Source organism: Alosa sapidissima, chromosome 18 (genome assembly GCF_018492685.1).
Source record: "Alosa sapidissima isolate fAloSap1 chromosome 18, fAloSap1.pri, whole genome shotgun sequence".
In the NCBI taxonomy this organism is placed as follows: domain Eukaryota; kingdom Metazoa; phylum Chordata; class Actinopteri; order Clupeiformes; family Clupeidae; genus Alosa; species Alosa sapidissima.
In genome coordinates this window covers 22,654,270-22,672,175 of record NC_055974.1, presented here as the reverse complement: position 1 = coordinate 22,672,175, position 17,906 = coordinate 22,654,270, and the positions used below count along the sequence as shown (strand labels likewise).

The 17,906-nt window shown below is 44.5% G+C and overlaps 1 protein-coding gene across 1 annotated transcript in view; it reads right to left on the bottom strand.

The window, feature by feature from the left end:
- Nucleotides 1-1,227: 1,227 nt before the first annotated feature.
- LOC121690325 (adhesion G protein-coupled receptor L3-like) overlaps nucleotides 1,228-17,906 on the bottom strand; it is a 118,495-nt gene continuing 101,816 nt past the window's right edge. The window contains exons 11-14 of the mRNA XM_042070810.1: nucleotides 14,925-15,021; nucleotides 6,841-6,969; nucleotides 5,975-5,992; nucleotides 1,228-4,193 (exon numbers count right to left, since the gene is read on the bottom strand). Of these exons, the coding sequence (XP_041926744.1) occupies nucleotides 3,184-4,193; nucleotides 5,975-5,992; nucleotides 6,841-6,969; nucleotides 14,925-15,021 (1,254 nt within the window). The 3' untranslated portion in view covers nucleotides 1,228-3,183. The remainder of the gene's footprint in view (nucleotides 4,194-5,974; nucleotides 5,993-6,840; nucleotides 6,970-14,924; nucleotides 15,022-17,906) is intronic.

Genomic DNA, 17,906 nt, shown 5'->3' with positions numbered 1-17,906 from the left:
CAAACCACAGACAAGGTTGGCAGAGGTAGTTAGAATAGCAATTATATTCATTCTACGTTATCTTAAGCACATCTTGGAATGATACTAAAGTGCATTCTGATTTGCACCCTTCAATCCCTTCTACAGTGATGCCAGTGGAGATCGACACAGTTATCATGACATGTTGTAAATCCTACCGTGGCTCACTGGTTCAGACACTGCAATTGGCTATCAAGCTGTTGAATGAGGTCTAAGTGGCGAGAGAGGACGAGATAACAGGAGGTGAATGAGAGATATCTAACGGGAAAGGGCTACAAAAACAGACAGACAAACACATCAACATCAGAAAACACAAAACAAAGAAACCGCAAAATAATGGCACGATTAGTGCCACTTTCAGCACACTCTTCAGGTCCAGCCTCTTCATGGAAACACCACACACACACACACACACACACTTTGTACCTATTGATACAGCAACACCATAGGAGCTAAGCAAGCGCTGGATGGGTGTAAGGCTGCTGTGTGTGTGTGTGTGTGTGTGTGTATAGTTGAGCTGGAGTAATAACTGCTCTGTTTCCATGTAGCTTTTAGAAACATTCAGCGATTGCATTCAGCAGGGGAAAGAGAACGGCAGAGCCTTTTCAGACGGATTCGGCCATGAAAACCACTTAAAAAAATACATCCTATTTATCCGAGCTCCCCGCACCTGGTTTCTCCAGGCAACGTTCACCGCCGTCGGCTGACGTCATTAGCTGTCGTGTTGGACAGGTTCTACATGTACTCAGCCAGAGGGGCACAACTCATTTTTTTCTCAATTAAAAGTTTTATTATTGTTGGGTGGATGACTTGGTGGGTGACTACAATGGGACAAAAACAGAAAAGGTCAAGAGCTTCATCCACAGCTAATGTCTAATTCTTGTGTTTGTGTGTGTGTGTGTGTGTGTGTGTGTGTGTGTGTGTGTGTGTGTGTGTGTGTGTATCCTACCTAGCCGTTCGCAATGATACGACTGTCTATTTGGACTAAAAAGTGCACACTTTTTTCGACATGTCTATAACATATGTTGACATAAAGACAAATGGTTTGTGGAAAACTAGAGCCAGGACTATCTGACCTTACACTACCTGACCTCTATCTGACCACTACCTGAATGTAAAACTGGTGCCATTCAGGATTCAGAGGAAAATCATTGACCACACATCATCACAAACATTTGCCCTCAGCCGAACAGGAAAAAAAAACTCATAGTCCTTTTATTAGCTCTTTATCCGTATCAATTGAAATGTTGCCACAAACATCTGTGAAGACATCAGCATCATCTACAGAGTGTATAATCATTTGCATCTAACCATTGATCTCGAGTTGGCTATCCCCCCCCCCCAACCACAATACAAAGCCTGATTGCAAGCTTAAGGTAATGGACTAATGCACTTGATGCTCAACTGGTAACAAGTTACACAGACAACAGAAGCCCTTAGCAATGGCTACGTGGTAAATCTTAATCGGTAATTTATTTGTTGGCAAACAAGTTTCACCGTTACAACAGATATTAGTTATGAGGTCAATCAACTTGAAAACCAACAGGAGAACAGAAATGAATAAATAAAATGAAAAGATTAAAAACAAAAAAAAAAACAAAAAAAAAAACGCCACTGCTGTTCTGCATCTTCCTGAACACTTTTGTTCATTTTCTTAACAAATAAATAAATATGTTTTCTCTACTGGGGAGAGAACGTGAGACATGTCCAGCTAGTCATCTCATGTCATGTTAAGACATGAAACTTTGCCCTCTGTGTTATTCAATTGGAGGAATTAAATTGGTTACTCAGCATTAATCAAGGATCTCTCATCTGTCACCTCGTGCTTTCGTATGACATTTAATCTTCAAACTTTGAACCCTCAAAGAATTTAGGCAAAAAAACATCTGATCTTTTGAACAGTTAGCTAAAACCACATCCCTTTCTCTTTCAACAAGTTTTATCTACACAGAGGAAAATAAAAAATAATACTAAAAGAAAAAACAACAACGGTAAAACAGTATGAAAAATGATTGAAACAAAACATCAGTGATTATAATACTGAAAATGATAACTGCTAAGTAAGCCATGAGTTTGTTTCCATGGTTTTTCGATTTCTGTTGCTTAAGTCTTTGCTAGTGAACTGTGAAAGGCAGAATCGAAAGGAAGGTGGATAAAAAAAGCTAAATAAAGGAACAGCGCTCCAAGCGCTTCAATAAAACCTGCAAGACCATCACAACAGAAAGGGACGAAAATTAGCATCTTTTCACAACATTTACAGGGACAAAGATTTCTGGTGGAACAAAAAAGCATACTATGTGCAATGCTAATTTCTGTACATTTACATAGAAATATCTTATAATTCTCTGGTATTAGTTTTTTTCCCTCTTTTAATAATTGTTATTAATACAGCAAAAAAAGGAAAAAACAACAAAAAATATGCTCTAGGGCATATTGATAAAGATGTCCTTTGCGAAACTGTTCAAAGTTTTTGTGATTTTTTTTGTCATTTTTGCTTGATTTGCACGGACACTGCAGCAAAATGTGCTGTGTTTCACCAGATAGGAAGAAAAGACAGGTTTTTTTAAAAAGCAAATATGGATACAGAAGTATAATAAAATAGTTTTTTCTTGTCACGCTTGTTTGTTTGATTTAATTGTTGTCGTTGTTGTTGTTTATTCTACACACTCAGCAAGTTGCGCAATTGTTTTCAGATGGTTTGCAATTCCTTTGGAACGTTAAGTTACAAGATGCAGTTTGAAATTCCGACCTGGTCAGGTATAGTTCTCAAGAGCGAAGAGGAGACAAGTTAGTCCAATCAAACGTTTTGCCTCCTCATTTTGCCTCCTAAAATGCACATTGTTGAGTTCTTTTTTCGCCATCAGAACAAAGATTCACCACAACCTTTCAATCATATTGGCGTCCATGTTTTTCGTCCATTTGTTTGTTTGTGTGTGTTTGTGTATATGTTTTTGCCATTGTTGCTGTTGTTCCTGAAAAATACACAAAAATCGGGAGAAAAAAAAAAAACAGTTAAGGAACAAACCAAAGAGATCATCTACAACAGCCGACGACTGACCATGAAGAAGAAGATGGAGCCAATGTAAGTGACCAGGTACGGGGCACTGAAGGGGACCAGGTGGCATCGGATAGGTGTGCGTGGCGTTTTTGTCAGGCGATCGCCTCCTATAGGCTGGTGACCAGATGGGATGCCTCAGGAGGCGGGTCCTCCGGGGAGGGGTCTTCCTTATTGGGCGGCACGATGAATCCATCACTGCTGCCCCGCCCTAGCTGGTAGTAGGAGCTGAGCTGGTGGAGGTGGTTCCGGGAGCCGAGGTTGGGCATGCTCTTGTAGTAGACGTCGTCGATCGGGTCCACTCCTCCTCCACCGCTGCCTCCGCAACCCTTCCCGTGTTCGTCTCCCCCGAGCGGCTCCTTGCTGACCGCGGTGTCCCCGTCGGCGAGCTCGGGCATGCTGGTGTACAGCGAGTCCCTCTGCGGCGACGGCGTGTCGCCCTGGGTCTGCTCGCCGCCCAGCAGCGGGAAGAAGCTCTCGCTGGTCTCCTGGGGCAGCCGGCGTCCGGCGCAAGAGCCGGAGGACGACGAGAAGGGGTGCGGGTGGAGGTGGTGGTGGTGCTGCTGCTGGAGGCTGTGGAGGTGGTGCAGGGTGTGGTTGTCCGTGGGCGTGATGCGGGGCGGCAGCAGGGGCGCGTGCGACTCCTCCCGGATCAGCTCCAGACCGCCGCCGATGGTGCCGCTGCCGTCGTCGTCGTGGTGGTGGTGATTGTACGCCGAGGACGAGTCGCCCAGGTCCAGGCTGCCTCCGCCGCTGCCCAGCCCCAGGCTCCCGAGGCTGCCCAGCCCCAGCCCCAGCGTGTCCTTGCCCCCGTTGCTGACGTTGTTGACCATCTTGTTCATGAGGTTGCGTCCGTGCTCGGAGCCCGAGCTGGACCGCTCGTGGGTGTGCGCGTGGTTGTGGTTGTTCAGGTACGTGGGGATGTAGTTGGACGTGAGCTCCTTGAGGATCTTCTTCTCCAGGGTGGTCTCCTTGTGGCCGCCGTAGCCGCCGCGGTCGATGATCTGCACGCAGTCGCTCATGTACTCGGCGCTGGCTAGGCTGTAGCTGTTGCCGTGGTTACCATTCAGCGGTAGAGTATCCATAACACTTGTATCCCGGGCATTGTTCAGGAGACCCTCTGCGAGAAAAGGACGAGAGAAGATGGAGGGAGGAAGAGAGGGAGGGAGTGGAATGGAAAGGAGAGGAGGGAAGAAGGGAGGAAGGGGTGGAGGGGTGGAAGAGCATGGAGGAGTGGATGGGGATGAGGAAACAGAGGGTGAGTTTATCTCTCAGACAGATCAGAGGGATGCACTTGTGTCTGCCAGCTAATTAAAATCGGCTTAACGAGACCCTCATTAGTAACAATTAAGCCTACAATGCATCAAAAAAGGCACTCTCTCTTCAGTCACTGGAAAGGGGGGTATGGGGTGGGGGATTGGGGGGACTCCCCTCATGAGGGTTTGATTTGTACAGCTGTATGTCGACTGGTTTCCCTCAAATGTGAGGCTGCGGCTACAAACTGGCCTCTGCACACTTCAAGCTTTCCACACTTACCTGCGCAACACAAGTACACATGATGAGCGTGGGGTCATGAGGGCAAAAAAGACATGCGATGCAAAGTGATGCCATAGCCAAAACAGAACAAAAAAATATGACAACAAATAGAGAACACTCAATTTGAAAATGCAATGTATATCATGCATTAAATAAATTACATTCATGAACAAGTTCATATAGATATTATATATGAACCCAACTGCGTGCAGAGGCGTGGCTGCAATATGGGTGCATGCAACTGGCAACACAGACACACACACACGCGCATACGCACACATACACACACATACATAACACCAATGTTTCAGCTGTGTATACCAGTAAGAGTCCCAGTTACGTTGTCATTATCTCAAGAAATGTTTTGGGCAATTTAGAGACTAATTTGACAGGCCAAAATGGAGATGTCAATTGGAGTACCATTTCACAAGGGTCATACATACGTGTGTGTGTGTGTGTGTGTGTGTGTGTGTGTGTTTGTGTGTGTGTAAAGTTTGTTGCCAAAAGGACTGACATATTTGGAATAACAACACTAACAAAAAGTAGACTTTCTGTTCTCTCTCATGCAGATGAAGTGTGCCGGTTAGAGCACCTACTTTCCTGACGCTCCCGAGTGCGTGACCCACACATTGTATTCCCTTGAACACATGTGCCTGTCTTCACTCATCAAAAGTAATTGTTGCAGTGAAGGCACAATTATTTGGCATTTTGCCATAATACAGCACAACAATTTCAAGATGCTTCATCAAGAACACCTCCGCATAACAATTATCCTCTGAAAATGTGATGGCACAAAGCTAAATGCCAATTTGTGAATTAATTTGCAAAAGTAGGAGGACAGGCAATTTAGAAATCCTCCAGAAGAAGAAGGACAAAAATACATTTCAAGGACTCTCTGGATAATACTTCTGCACGTTAAACATAATCAAGGTAATTTGATAAACTGATTTTGTTCAATTGCTTTGAACCTTGAACCTTCCAATGTAGCTTCTTGATGTGTGACATTTATCAACAGCAATTAAATGCAATGTTCCAATTTAGTGTCTCTCAGAAACAGTGATTTAATTTCTCCAGTTTTCTTTTGGAAGTGATTGTGAATAAAGACTAATAGTATTACAATCCAGCTGATGGTAAAAAAATAACTAATTGGTGGCATATAATACACTGGACTGTAAAGGTTGTTAATTTTCAAATCTGAATTGCCTTTATAGCATCCTTTAATTAATCCACTTTGCAAAGTGCTATGTGATTTCTGTGTTTTATTTTTTCTTTTATTTTTTTTTCTTTGATTAATAGCGGCACAGAGTGAAAAGAAAGCTGAGGTCATTTACATTTGGTAAGCAATGTTTAGTTTGACTCCCATACTTGTCTCTCTGTAGGGCTCTATAAGGGACGGCATGGGAAGGGAAGAGAAGAGAAGAGAAGAACAAAAAAGAGAAAGAGAAAGAGAGAAAGAGAGAAAGAAAGAAAGAGTGGTAAGCACACAGTGACAGGTAGCGGAACACATGCTCACAGATTCATGAGATGCTCTGAGACAGACTCCAGAGTGACCCTCCTTTGTTACCATGACTACGTGCTCTGTCGCCACACACACACACACACACACACACACACACACACACACACATATATATTGGTCTCACATTTGGTTTCTTTCCTAATAAACAGTAAAGTACACCAACACTACACATCAAACATCAGAAGTGCTGTTCAATACACATCATTCAGAAGGGCTACACATTTAGTGACAATTCTTCTGAGGAATTTACAAAAGGGATGTCAGGAAAATGAGATACTTGGAATTAGATACAGACACAACACACGCAAAATGCCACTTTATAAGCTCCAAGCAGTATAGTAGCCAATATCTGCAGTGTGTATTTGGCCACCAAGTCCAGACATCACAGTAATAAATATGTTTTTTGTTGCTTGACCAAAGTTAACAAACATGATAAAGGATCTGGTATAGATCTTGATGACTGTGTATGCCTTGACTTGTGGCCACAATGCAACTCATACGATGGAGTTGAATGGACGGCTAAAGAAATGACTTTTATATTTATTAACCAGCCAGTGTCTCAATCATACAAGAAAAATAAACAAACAAACAAAAATGAAAAGAAATGAACAAACAAAGAAAATAAACAACAATAAAGCAAGCAAATGCCAAATGAAACACCCATCTCAGGACATGACAGACATGAAGAAGCAGGAAGAGAAGGCTGCCACACCTTGCGCGTTGTACATGCTGACCGACGGGTTGTTATAGATGGCCGACTCCCCAAGCAATGTGTTATAGGGATTGTTAGTGCCATGGGGCCGCAGCAGTGCATTAGTAATAAGATGGTTAGCCATGGCACCTGCAGGCAGCCACACACACACACACACACGCACACACGCACACACAAACAGACAGTCAGTCAGTCAGTCAGTCAGTCAGTCACACACACACACACACACACACACACACACACACACACACACACACACACACGCACACACCAACAGACATAGGGACAGAGACAGAGAGAAAAAAACATGGAAAGAAAATCATTCAGGCAGATGGAAGCTGCAGAACAGGACAGCAGTAAATATTGTCAGACATTTTCAGCAGGAATGTTGTTCAGCATTAGTCAACAACAGAGTGAGAGAGAAAATGGTAAGGTAAGGAGAGAGAGAGATAGAAAGAGAGAGAGAGAGAGAGAGAGAGAGAGAGAAAGGTAAAAAGATAGATAGATAGAGATAGATAGATAGATACTGCATAGATACAGTAGATAGACAGAGGGAGACAGGAGAGAAAGAGAGATAGAAAGGAGAGATAGATAGAAATGAGAGAGAGATGGAGAGAGAGAGAGAGGAAGACAGGAGGAGAGAGAAAGAAAGAAAGAGAGATATATAGAAATGAGAGAGGAAAGGGAAGCGAGAGAGAGAGAGAGACAGAGAGAGAGAGAGAGAGAGACCGAGAGAAAGATGTGCATACAGAAAGATAAGCTACAGTATGCAGGTGAGAGGAGGAGAGCAGACAGCAAGGAGCAGGAGGAAGGACAGACACAGCAGCAAGCCTCGGCGCGACCTGACGTCCAGCACCTGCATGCATGGCAAGGACACAACACGGCGCCAGCCAGACAGGGTTCACAGAGCCTTCAGGAGGAGGATAGGACAGAACGGGACAGGGACAGGGACGGGGGGTGGGCGGGGGGCTTGTCATGTAGCGTCACGCTTCCCCTGTCACAGATCGCATCCTTCCTGCTCTTCTCATGGTTGGGCAGTCAGGCACAGGAACGGAGGGGAACGTGTCGGAGGAGGCGAGAGGCGAGGAGAGGCCTTGTCCTATTGTTCACCTCTCTCCATCTCTCTCTCTCTCTCTCTCTCTCCATCTCTCTATCTCTTTGCTCAGGTGTGCTGCACGCTGCCACAGGCAGGTGCGGAGACAAACACACCTTGGACTGTGCCAAGACGAGCAGGTGTCACCGCTAAGTATAAACAGCGCCAGGGGTATGTGTGTGTGTGTGTGTGTGTGTGTGTGTGTGTGTGTGTGAGAGAGAGATGGAGGCTTTTGTTTATGATGCAGACAAAGACACTTTGGAGGACGGTGCATCAAGAGAGACAAAAATATTTGTGTGTGTGTGTGTGTGTGTGTTCTGTTTTTTGGTAACTGTGGAGGATGACAGGAGGACACAGATTATGCAGAGATGCTTTTAAAGCTTTCAGTTTGATTGTTTTCTCTTTTTTAATTGAGTCAAGAAGAAAGCAGAGAAGGGCCAAGGCTGTTTGTTGAGAATGTACCTGTGTGTGTGTGTGTGCATGTGTGTGTTTGTTTGTATGATTGTGTGTGTGTGTGTGTGTGTGTGTGTGTGTGTGTTTGTTTGTATGATTGTGTGTGTGTGTGTGTGTGTGTGTGTGTGTGTGTGTGTGTGTGTGTGTGTGTGTGTGTGTGTGCATGTGTGTGTTTGTTTGTATGATTGTGTGTGTGTGTGTGTGTGTGTGTGTGTGTGTGTGTGTGTGTGTGCATGTGTGTGTTTGTTTGTATGATTGTGTGTGTGTGTGTGTGTGTGTGTGTGTGTGTGTGTGGGGGGGGGGGTACGCGCCTAGCCATCCTCGTGTGTGTGTGTGTGTGTGTGTATTTGTTTGTATGTGTGTTTGTATGAATGTGTGTGTGTGTGTGTGTGTGTGTGCATGTGTGTATGTGTGTTTGTATGATTGTGTGTATGTGTGTGTGTGTGGGGGCACGCGCCTAGCCATCCTTGTCCTTAACGCTGTTTAAGTTATCAAAAACGCTTAACGCTGTTTAAGTTATCAAAAACGCTTAATGCCGTTTTACATCATGATCCATATTCAAATCTTAAGTTCAGGCACAGTGTCTGAGAATGCTAAACCCTTTATCAAAGAGCCTTCAAAGATTGATGAATTATTCATCAACCTATAGGTGTATTTCTTGTTGGTCTGCAAATTTTTTAAAACCCTTATAAATCCTTGAAACTGTATTTTGAAGAGGCTTTTAGAAGAGTTATAACAGATATTCGAAAGAGAGGCTGCTGACTGTTTCTTAAAGGAATATGACAACCTTTTGAGAAATCAGTTTTGTTTTCCCATCTATCCAAGTTAGAGTTACTTACTCTATTCTCTGTGCATGCAATAACCCAGTCACTGTTAGCCTAGCTTAGCATAATTCACTGGAAGTGGATTAGACCAGTTAGCCTATAGTTCCCTTTTAGCTACAGGTTAGCTATAGGCTAACTGGTCTAACCCTCATCCACTGAATTATGCTAAACTAGGCCAATAGGCTAGAAAGCAAATAAGAGAGAGGAGGATGGAAAGAAGGGATTATGATGGGATGGAGGTGGTGTGGGGTACGCTGGGTTTTTCATAAAGCTTCATCATCTCTCACCAAATTACCGGAAAGTAGTAGCAATTATGACTACGGCTATTTGTGCATTAGGTATTATTACAGAGAGCGTGGGCATGGGAAGGGGTATTGTATAACGGCTTTAATGAAACTATCATGTAATATTTGTGTGTGTGTGTGTTATTTGTTTCTCATGTAATTGTACCTGGGAAAAGGAGGATTTATAACTGTTATGAACATCTTGTGTAAAGCTAGAATAATATAATTGTTGGAAAGTTCTTATCTCGCTGTGTGTGTGTGTGTGTGTGTGTGTGTGTGTGTGTGTAATGGCAGAGTCAGTAAATACCTTTGGAGGATATCTTTCATCCAAGCTGGGGATGGGCAATTAGCTTCAGCCACCACACTGTTCTATTCTGCTCTGAATCTCTCACATTTAGAGAGGAAATTAACAAAAAAGACAGACACAAAAACAAGCTACCAGATAAAAAGCACAATGCTGAAGCAACGTCACTCTCTCTCTCTCTCTTTTTATTCCTCTCAATCTCTCTCTATTTCTAAACACTGCTGCTGGTCTCTCAGTTCGTCTGTGCTCGCGTTCATGCTTTGTGGAGTCGTCCTTCCACCTCCCTAGATTAGCCAGAGAGAGCACAAACGCACAAAGCAGGTCGGTGAAAGCAGAGTTCACACACTGCAACATTCACCAACAGTCTGCTGTACTGATCTGTTGGGCACACTTAAGATAGTCCTGCTATAGTTCCATCTTAGACAGTGGCATTTTAAAGGCTTATGACTTGAAAAAAGTCAAAAAAATATGTAATTTCAAATATTATCCAGAGGTAGCTTCCTTGAGTTTGAGTACAAGTGAGATAAGAGACTTGGTTCCTGTTTAGAGATGTTGTGTCATTGTTTACATTTCTAATTATCGTTTTTTTAAATAATTTTTTCCACACAGAATAACACCAGAAAGAACTTCAATTTAGCTTACCAATGTGCCTTGACCTTCCCAAATTAAACTAGCCCTTCCATAATTCTCAATAATGCTGTGTTTGATGTTGATATTAATATGGATGCATGTATTCATTAAGGTATTGTTTTATATTCATTCATTTCATCTTTTTTTTTTTTCCACATTGCTTTGTGGATAATCAGAATGTTATTTTTTCCCGTGTTGTTGATTTTAGTCGACTAATTACACACCTCTGAAAATATCAAAACCGCTTTTGAAATGTTAAACAGTTTCATTGAAACAAATAAATGAATCCAGACTCTTCAGTGAGCGCTGTCTATTTGAGGGAGGGGGGAAAAAAGTGTCTGGCTGGCTTCCAAAGCGAAGGCTCTGCTGATTTCTTTGTAATAATTGCATATGCAGAGATACATTAAACATGCTGCGCTATCGGGATGATTGTGGGGTTTCTTTCCTTCCTTCAGGAGAGACAGACGGGACTCTCTCGAATGTGCTGGTGCAGCAGCCTTCGATGCCGCAGTCCGAGTTGAAAAGGGCAGGAGAGCTGAGCGCATCAGATCGAGTGCTTAGAAAATCTCACATCACAACTGCGTTTTGGAGGATGCCTCTCCTCAGTGGCTGAACAAGGCTTTTAAGGTGGTTGCGCTTCGTCTCCTGGGCGGACTCACTCTCACAGAACGCTGAGAGGAAGAGGAGGCATCGAAAAAGAAACACGAGGACACTTGTGTCAGCCTGGCTGTGGCACACCGCTGATTATGAGGTCGAGAGGGTACACTTCAGAATGTCGCCCGCCGCTCTCATATCTCCCAAGATATAGACCACCATTGGCAGTGGACCCATTCAAGAGACCCACTCGGGCCAGAGAGGAGTCCTCCTGGACTGGATGCAGGCCCTGGTCACATCCAGGTAGACTGCACTTCAGTCTCAGCCATTTGTGCAATCTTCAAGACATTGCTACTTTTGTCCGCAATATTGATTCACTATATATGGATTTAAGATGCTGGGAGACCAGTTGGAGTCGGCCCACATGGGGTGCCCATTAAATGCCGGATCAGAACAAGATCATGGCCAGGGCCGTGTCCAGAAAACTTGTCCTGCACTCTTGTCTCGTCTCAGTCGAAATGTGTACACTTTAGAATTTATAGAACTTTAGAACTTTAGAACCGCTTTTGCTCCTGATACAGACCATTGACAGCATTCTCTGTGGACAAAATTTTAAGACACCAGTCCCGAAGCAGGAGTCCCGGATTTGGCTCCAATCTCGGCCGATTTAGGGCCAAATGAGGGCCAGGCTGAGACCGGATGGGCTCCTCCGTGGTCAGCCGTTACATCTACTCTCACTCTCATCAACCTTAATGTTCCCCATTCATTTTCTAGCGTTTCCCCTCCTCCCTTCTCTTAAATGTGACAGCTCTCGCTGAGAGGAGTGAAAGATGGGCTGTCAATGAGCGAAGTCCGAACTGGCGAATGCACCCACCTCCCCATGCCCCCCCCCCCCCCCCCTTTTTCTCTCTCTATTATTTATTTCTTTGTGTGTGCGTGTGTGTGTGTGTGTGAGAGAGAGTGTGTGTGTATGTCAAGAGCTGTTGTGCGGCTCCTTGGACGCCTTGCGCTGAGTGCCTAATTATTGAGATCTCGACACTTCCTCGGGCGCCGCCGCGTCAATCCGTCATCGTAACGGCGCATTAGTGTCGGCCCTGAGCCTGGGCGGTCTGCAGATTTAGAGAGTGGCGAAGAGTGGAGAGAGGATCTCTGCCGTCGACTCAACCTGCCACCGACGAGCCTCTGGTGTCACCCGCGCATGAATATGCAACAGGGAGGGAGGGGAAGGGGGTGTCGCCATGGTAAGGTGCACGTTGAGGGAAACACGCACACACACCAAATACATTCACAGTCCCTCAAAAGGCCATTGAAAAGGGGGAAAAAAACCTTTGATGTAGTGGTAATACATCTGTTTCCCATTTCCAGTGTGTGTAAAGCATTTTCTCCACTAATGAAATTCTGGGTGCTTGGTGTTGACTTGATGCTGGCTCTGGATACTCCGGATCAGGGGTGTCCAAACTACGGCCCGCGGCCCACCACGCACTTTAATTCGGCCCGTCAAGCATTTATTAGTTAATCATAGAACTGGCCCGCCACGCACTTTAATCCGGCCTGCCGTGCATTTAATTTATTAGGTTATCATAGGCCGCTCGCTATTTTTTTCCAGCATAGACGACGTTGTGATTAACTTTAGGCTACTGCAAACTGCTTTACACTCTTCTTAGAGAGCGTTTACCATGTCAATGTCAAAAAGCTTGTTACATCAAGATACATAGTATCTTCATTGCAGCTGATCTACTGTAACTACGTAATGCTACTCCATTTAATTGGGAACGCATTTGAGCGTACATGAGAGGGAGAGAGTGCGACTGGTTTGTTATTGTTGATAATTGATATCTCCTTTTTATAAGAAACTTTTAAAAGGAAATCGCGATGGCAACAGTAGTTCCCACTACTAACCATTTATAAACTGTGAGCCATAGGTACAGCACTAGCCGCAGGCTAGTGGAGCTGGCAAAAGAGTCTTAAAGTGACAGTGCACCATTTATAAATGAATTAAACAACATAAAATGAACAGTATTTCTTAAGAAATACATTTTCTACAACAAAATTACTTTGTACTTTACATGATACAAAACATTATATATTTTCAAAACCCAATGTGGCCCTTGAGTCAAAAAGTTTGGACACCCCTGCTCTAGATACTTTGGATATTCTGGATACTCTAGATACTCTGGATACTCGGGGTTGGTCAATAATGCTTGCTGGCTTTGAGAAATAAGTGTGTAATTTAAACATTCTAATAGAGGGTTACAATTTAACACTGAATGCTGTTAGCCTGAGTTATAGGTTATGGTACAGTACATGTATATTGTGTTTACAGATAAGATTCTATTCATTTGACCATCTGACCAACAAATCTTCCTGAAGAAAACATATGTTACAGGAAGCAGTTGTGTGAAGGCCAAAGATCGATTCATTTTCAGTTGCAACAACCAGCTATTGTCTGCAACGAGCTCTCAACTTAGACCATCCAGAGAGAACGCCTCCTGAAAATAGGCTATTGAGTCTGCTCTAGGGAGCTTGTTTAACAAACAACCACATCTTCTGGGCTATATCCTTAATTCAATTTGCTTTAATTGGCCCCAAACCTAATTTAATTACATTCTTCCGCATATAACTTCCCTAATCAGCATTTTTACAGGTCTGAATCTGTGACCCAATTATCTTGTTAAAGAGTGAGACCTTTTTTCCTGCCACCCTCTTCTGAGAAGTCTCGGGGCTTGTTATGTTTTTAATTGCAGAGTTGCTGTTCATGGACATCACAGTCTTCATGATTGGTTGCTGGCTGTAAACTGCATAGGGGGATATGGTTCAACTGCTGATAACGGAGGGCACTTGGAAAGGGGTTAGACCCCAGAACTGGGCCTGATGAGGGCCAAAACTGGCCCACAGCAGAGACTTTATAATGCAGAGACACAGCACTCAAAAAATCCTCTGCAGAAATGTAGTTATGTCTGTACCGCCACTATGGCAGTTATCTACACATACCCCGCATCTTCCTGTAATGTAAGTAACCAACCACATTGTTGGAAATGGCATGATTGACATAATCTTCCGAAATAACTGTCCAATATAACTGCTCGAAGCCCTTACCAAGATGGCCGCCAAGTGGTGAGACTTGCCTACAGTATAATAACTTTGTTCACACCCCTTCCTGGTTCCTTTAACTCTCTGGACCAATGCTAGCATGTTTCACAGACATGGTGGTGCTTTGTTCCTTGCCGTGATGTTTTTTGTCTGCCAAATGTAACAGCTATGTTCCAAATTGCTCACACTCCTCCATTTCCTCCTTCTCAGAAGTGCACTTCCTCTTGTCAAAGTGCACTTCTTCCCCCTGAGATCTCACAAAGTGGTACAAGAAAGACAAAAGAGAGACAAATAGTCCTGTCTGCAGAATGGAGAGAGAAAGATAGATAGAGAGAGAGAGAGAGAGAGAGAGAGAGAGAGAGAGAGAGAGAAGAGGAGAGAAGAGAGAGAGAGAGAGAGAGAGAGAGAGAGAGAGAGAGAGAGAGAGAGAGAGAGAGAAGAAGAAGCAGTGAGAATGTAGGGGGGTAGGAGTGATACGATATAATTTGGAAAGTATCCAAAATAGATGTGGGGGTGTCCAGGGAGCATCGCCGTGGAGATAACAGCCTAATCGAGTGGTGGGAAACTCAGACAGAGGTCTTGTTTCTGCTCCCGCAAACTGGCGGCACTACCGCGTGCAGTCGCCGTGGAGAGAGACGAACAGTGGGGGCAAACTGGTGGGCTGGGATTATGAGAGATAAAAAAAAAGAGGAGGAAGAGAAAGACAAAGAGGAGGAGAAGAAAGAAAAAGAGGAGGAGGAGGAGGAGGGGATGAGGAGGAAGAGGAGGAGGCAGTGAAGGGGAACATAGGGGGTCGTTGTGACGAGGCTTACCTCGGTTGAGCGAAGCGGAGCTGTTGATGTCGCCCGTGATGAAAGAGGACTCGGACTGCTTCCTGACTGTGTCGTTCCACATGCGGCGGATCCGACTCTGTGGGGGGGTGGGGGGGGGGGGGGGGGGGGGGGGGGGAGAAGAGCCACACAGCACAATCAGTAAAGCTCAGGAGCAGGAGGACTCAACTGGAACAGATGGACAAGCAGAGGAATGAGAGCAAGAGACCATAAGAGAGAGAGAGAGAGAGAGAGAGAGAGAGAGAGAGAGGAGAGAGAGAGAGAGAGGAGAGAGAGAGGAGAGAGAGAGAGAGAGAGAGAGAGAGAGAGAATGCGCAAGTGAGAGACAGAGGAAGAGGGTGGGAGTCACTGCTGAACGAGCCATAAATTCCAGCACCAGAGATTTTATGCCCTGCTCATGAACCGTACGGGTGTCTGCTAGCCACGTCATCGGGGTGATTTGTCTTTGATTTGTATTTGATCTCCATCTGAGCTAATGGCTGGGTGCCATCTTCAGTCATGTTCTTGGGGTCTATATGAGAGTGGTTAACATTTGCACCAGTGCTCTCTGGAGCAATTCACATCTGTGGAGCATGCACACGTGCAGTGGACAAGGGTCATGTTCATGGAAAACATCTCTATCTAGATAGATAGATAGATAGAGAGATAGATAGATAGATGGATAGATGGATAGATAGATAGATAGATACATACATACATACATACTGTAGATAGATCAGCACCACAACTATTCCCACCAAATGAACATATAAAGATAGATATATGAATCAACATAAATCATTTTTAATGAATGAATGAATGAATGACCAAACAAAAACAAACATACAAAACAAAAATAAATAAATAAATAAACAAACAAACAAACAAACACAATAGCAGCACCCGTGCCACCACTGCCATGAACTCCAACACCATCTCCACCCCTGCAACAACCCCCACACCATCTAGCCAGACGTTTCGATTGACGCATCAGGACAGCAGAGGCGTTGGCGCTAGTGACCTATCTGTGGGGTCACTTCATGTCGAGTCAGCCGCTATCTGAACTTTTATTCATCTCACCCTGACATTTACAAGACTGCGGACTGAGGATACACACACACACACAGACACATGCACCCACACACACAGACACAGGAGGAGGTCATTAATGAAATCTCTGTGGCTCTTATCAGACATTCGCCGCATGAACTTTCAACACTCGCGTCACTGACGGAGTGACCATGACAACTTTAGAAGAACATCCATGCCCGTATGTCTATGTGTGTGTTTGTGTGTGTGTGTGTGTGTGTTTGTGTGTTTCAATGTATAATGTGATATGTCAGGACTGGACACAGCAGCTGAGTGTGTGGGTTTGTGTTTTGACTGGATCTTGGGTGATGTGGTCAGAGTGGAATGATTATTACGCCAGAGACCCAGGTTCAAACCTGATCAGAAGTAACTCCTCTCTCTCTTTCTTTCTCTCTCTCTCTCTTTCTCTCTCTCTCTCTCTCTCAGCCATCTCTGGTTTGTTAATGGACAAAGCCATACTGGCAAACTCTATAGGCCTGATATACAGTGTTATACTGTACCAATGGCTCATACATTAAATCATCAATTACCAGGAGGGTTTGTTTGATACATGGACACAATGCTATAAGGCAGATCCGTTTCTGACAGAACAAAAGTTCAGAAGTCCATCCCTCCATGTCTTTCAATCTTCATGGCATAGAATTTATAACATGCTTTGCTAATTGCAGGTCTCTATGAAAGCTTGACAGATGCGGGTGAATTGACCTGCGCTCCCGCTTGTCTCTCAATGCATGCAATTAGTGAGGCTAACTCTGTGTGTGTGTGTGTGTGTGTGTGTGTGTGTGTGTGTGTGTGTGTGTGTGTGTGGGTGTATGTGTGTGTATGTGTGTGTGTGTGTATGAGTGTGTGTGTGTGTGCGTGTGTGTGTGTGTGTGTGTGTGTGTGTGTGTGTGTGTGTGTGTGTGTGTGTGTGTGTGTGTATGAGTGTGTGTGTGAATAATATGCCTGCCATCACCATTAACACATAGAGCTCATGAATAAAGCATTTCTCAGACGTGTCCTTATGTTACCGAATCCAATGCTATGGACTCTGTGTGTAAACTGTCAGGTAAATATGCACAGCCCCCACTCTCATAGCGCACAGGTGCTATCACACGTTTCAGGCGCTCAGATAAACAACATCCAATTGAGACAAGGGGATTTGCATTAGAATATCTGAGCAGTTGATTAAAACTGAATGCACTGTTCAGGTTATGACTTTTAGCACGTCACTCATGGTTCCGGAGAGGTGTATGCAATCCTGGTCACTCCACTGGACACAAACATATGGGCCACAAAGAGTAAAAGGGCAAAGGAAGCTGCGTTTTACGGGCAGCCGTAGCCCACTGGTTAGCACGGTCTGAAGTGGATGGTTCAAATATGTTTAGAGTGTGGTCAGTCCAAAATTTCTATCTTAATGGCTTAATATTCACCAGACGCCAGGCACATTGTTCAAAAAGGTTGTTCTTATGTTTTTTGACCAATGCACTGTTTGATGTTGCGCTCCTTCTTAAAGGGAATGACATAGTGTGAGCAGACAGTGTGACAGAGAGGGGCAGCCGTGGCCCACTGGTCAGCACTCTGGCCTTGTAACCGGAGGGTTGCCGTGGCCCACTGGTTAGCACTCTGGCCTTGTAACCGGAGGGTTGCCGGTTCGAGCCCCGACCAGTGGGCTGCGGCTGAAGTGCCCTTAAGCAAGGCACCTAACCCCTCACTGCTCCCCGAGCGCCGCCATTGTAGCAGGCAGCTCACTGCGCCGGGATTAGTGTGTGCTTCACCTCACTGTGTGTTCACTGTGTGCCGTGTGTGTTTCACTAATTCACGGATTGGGTTAAATGCAGAGACCGAATTTCCCCTCACGGGATCAAAAGAGTATATATACTTATACTTTTTAGATAGCGACGCTCTACTTGTTCA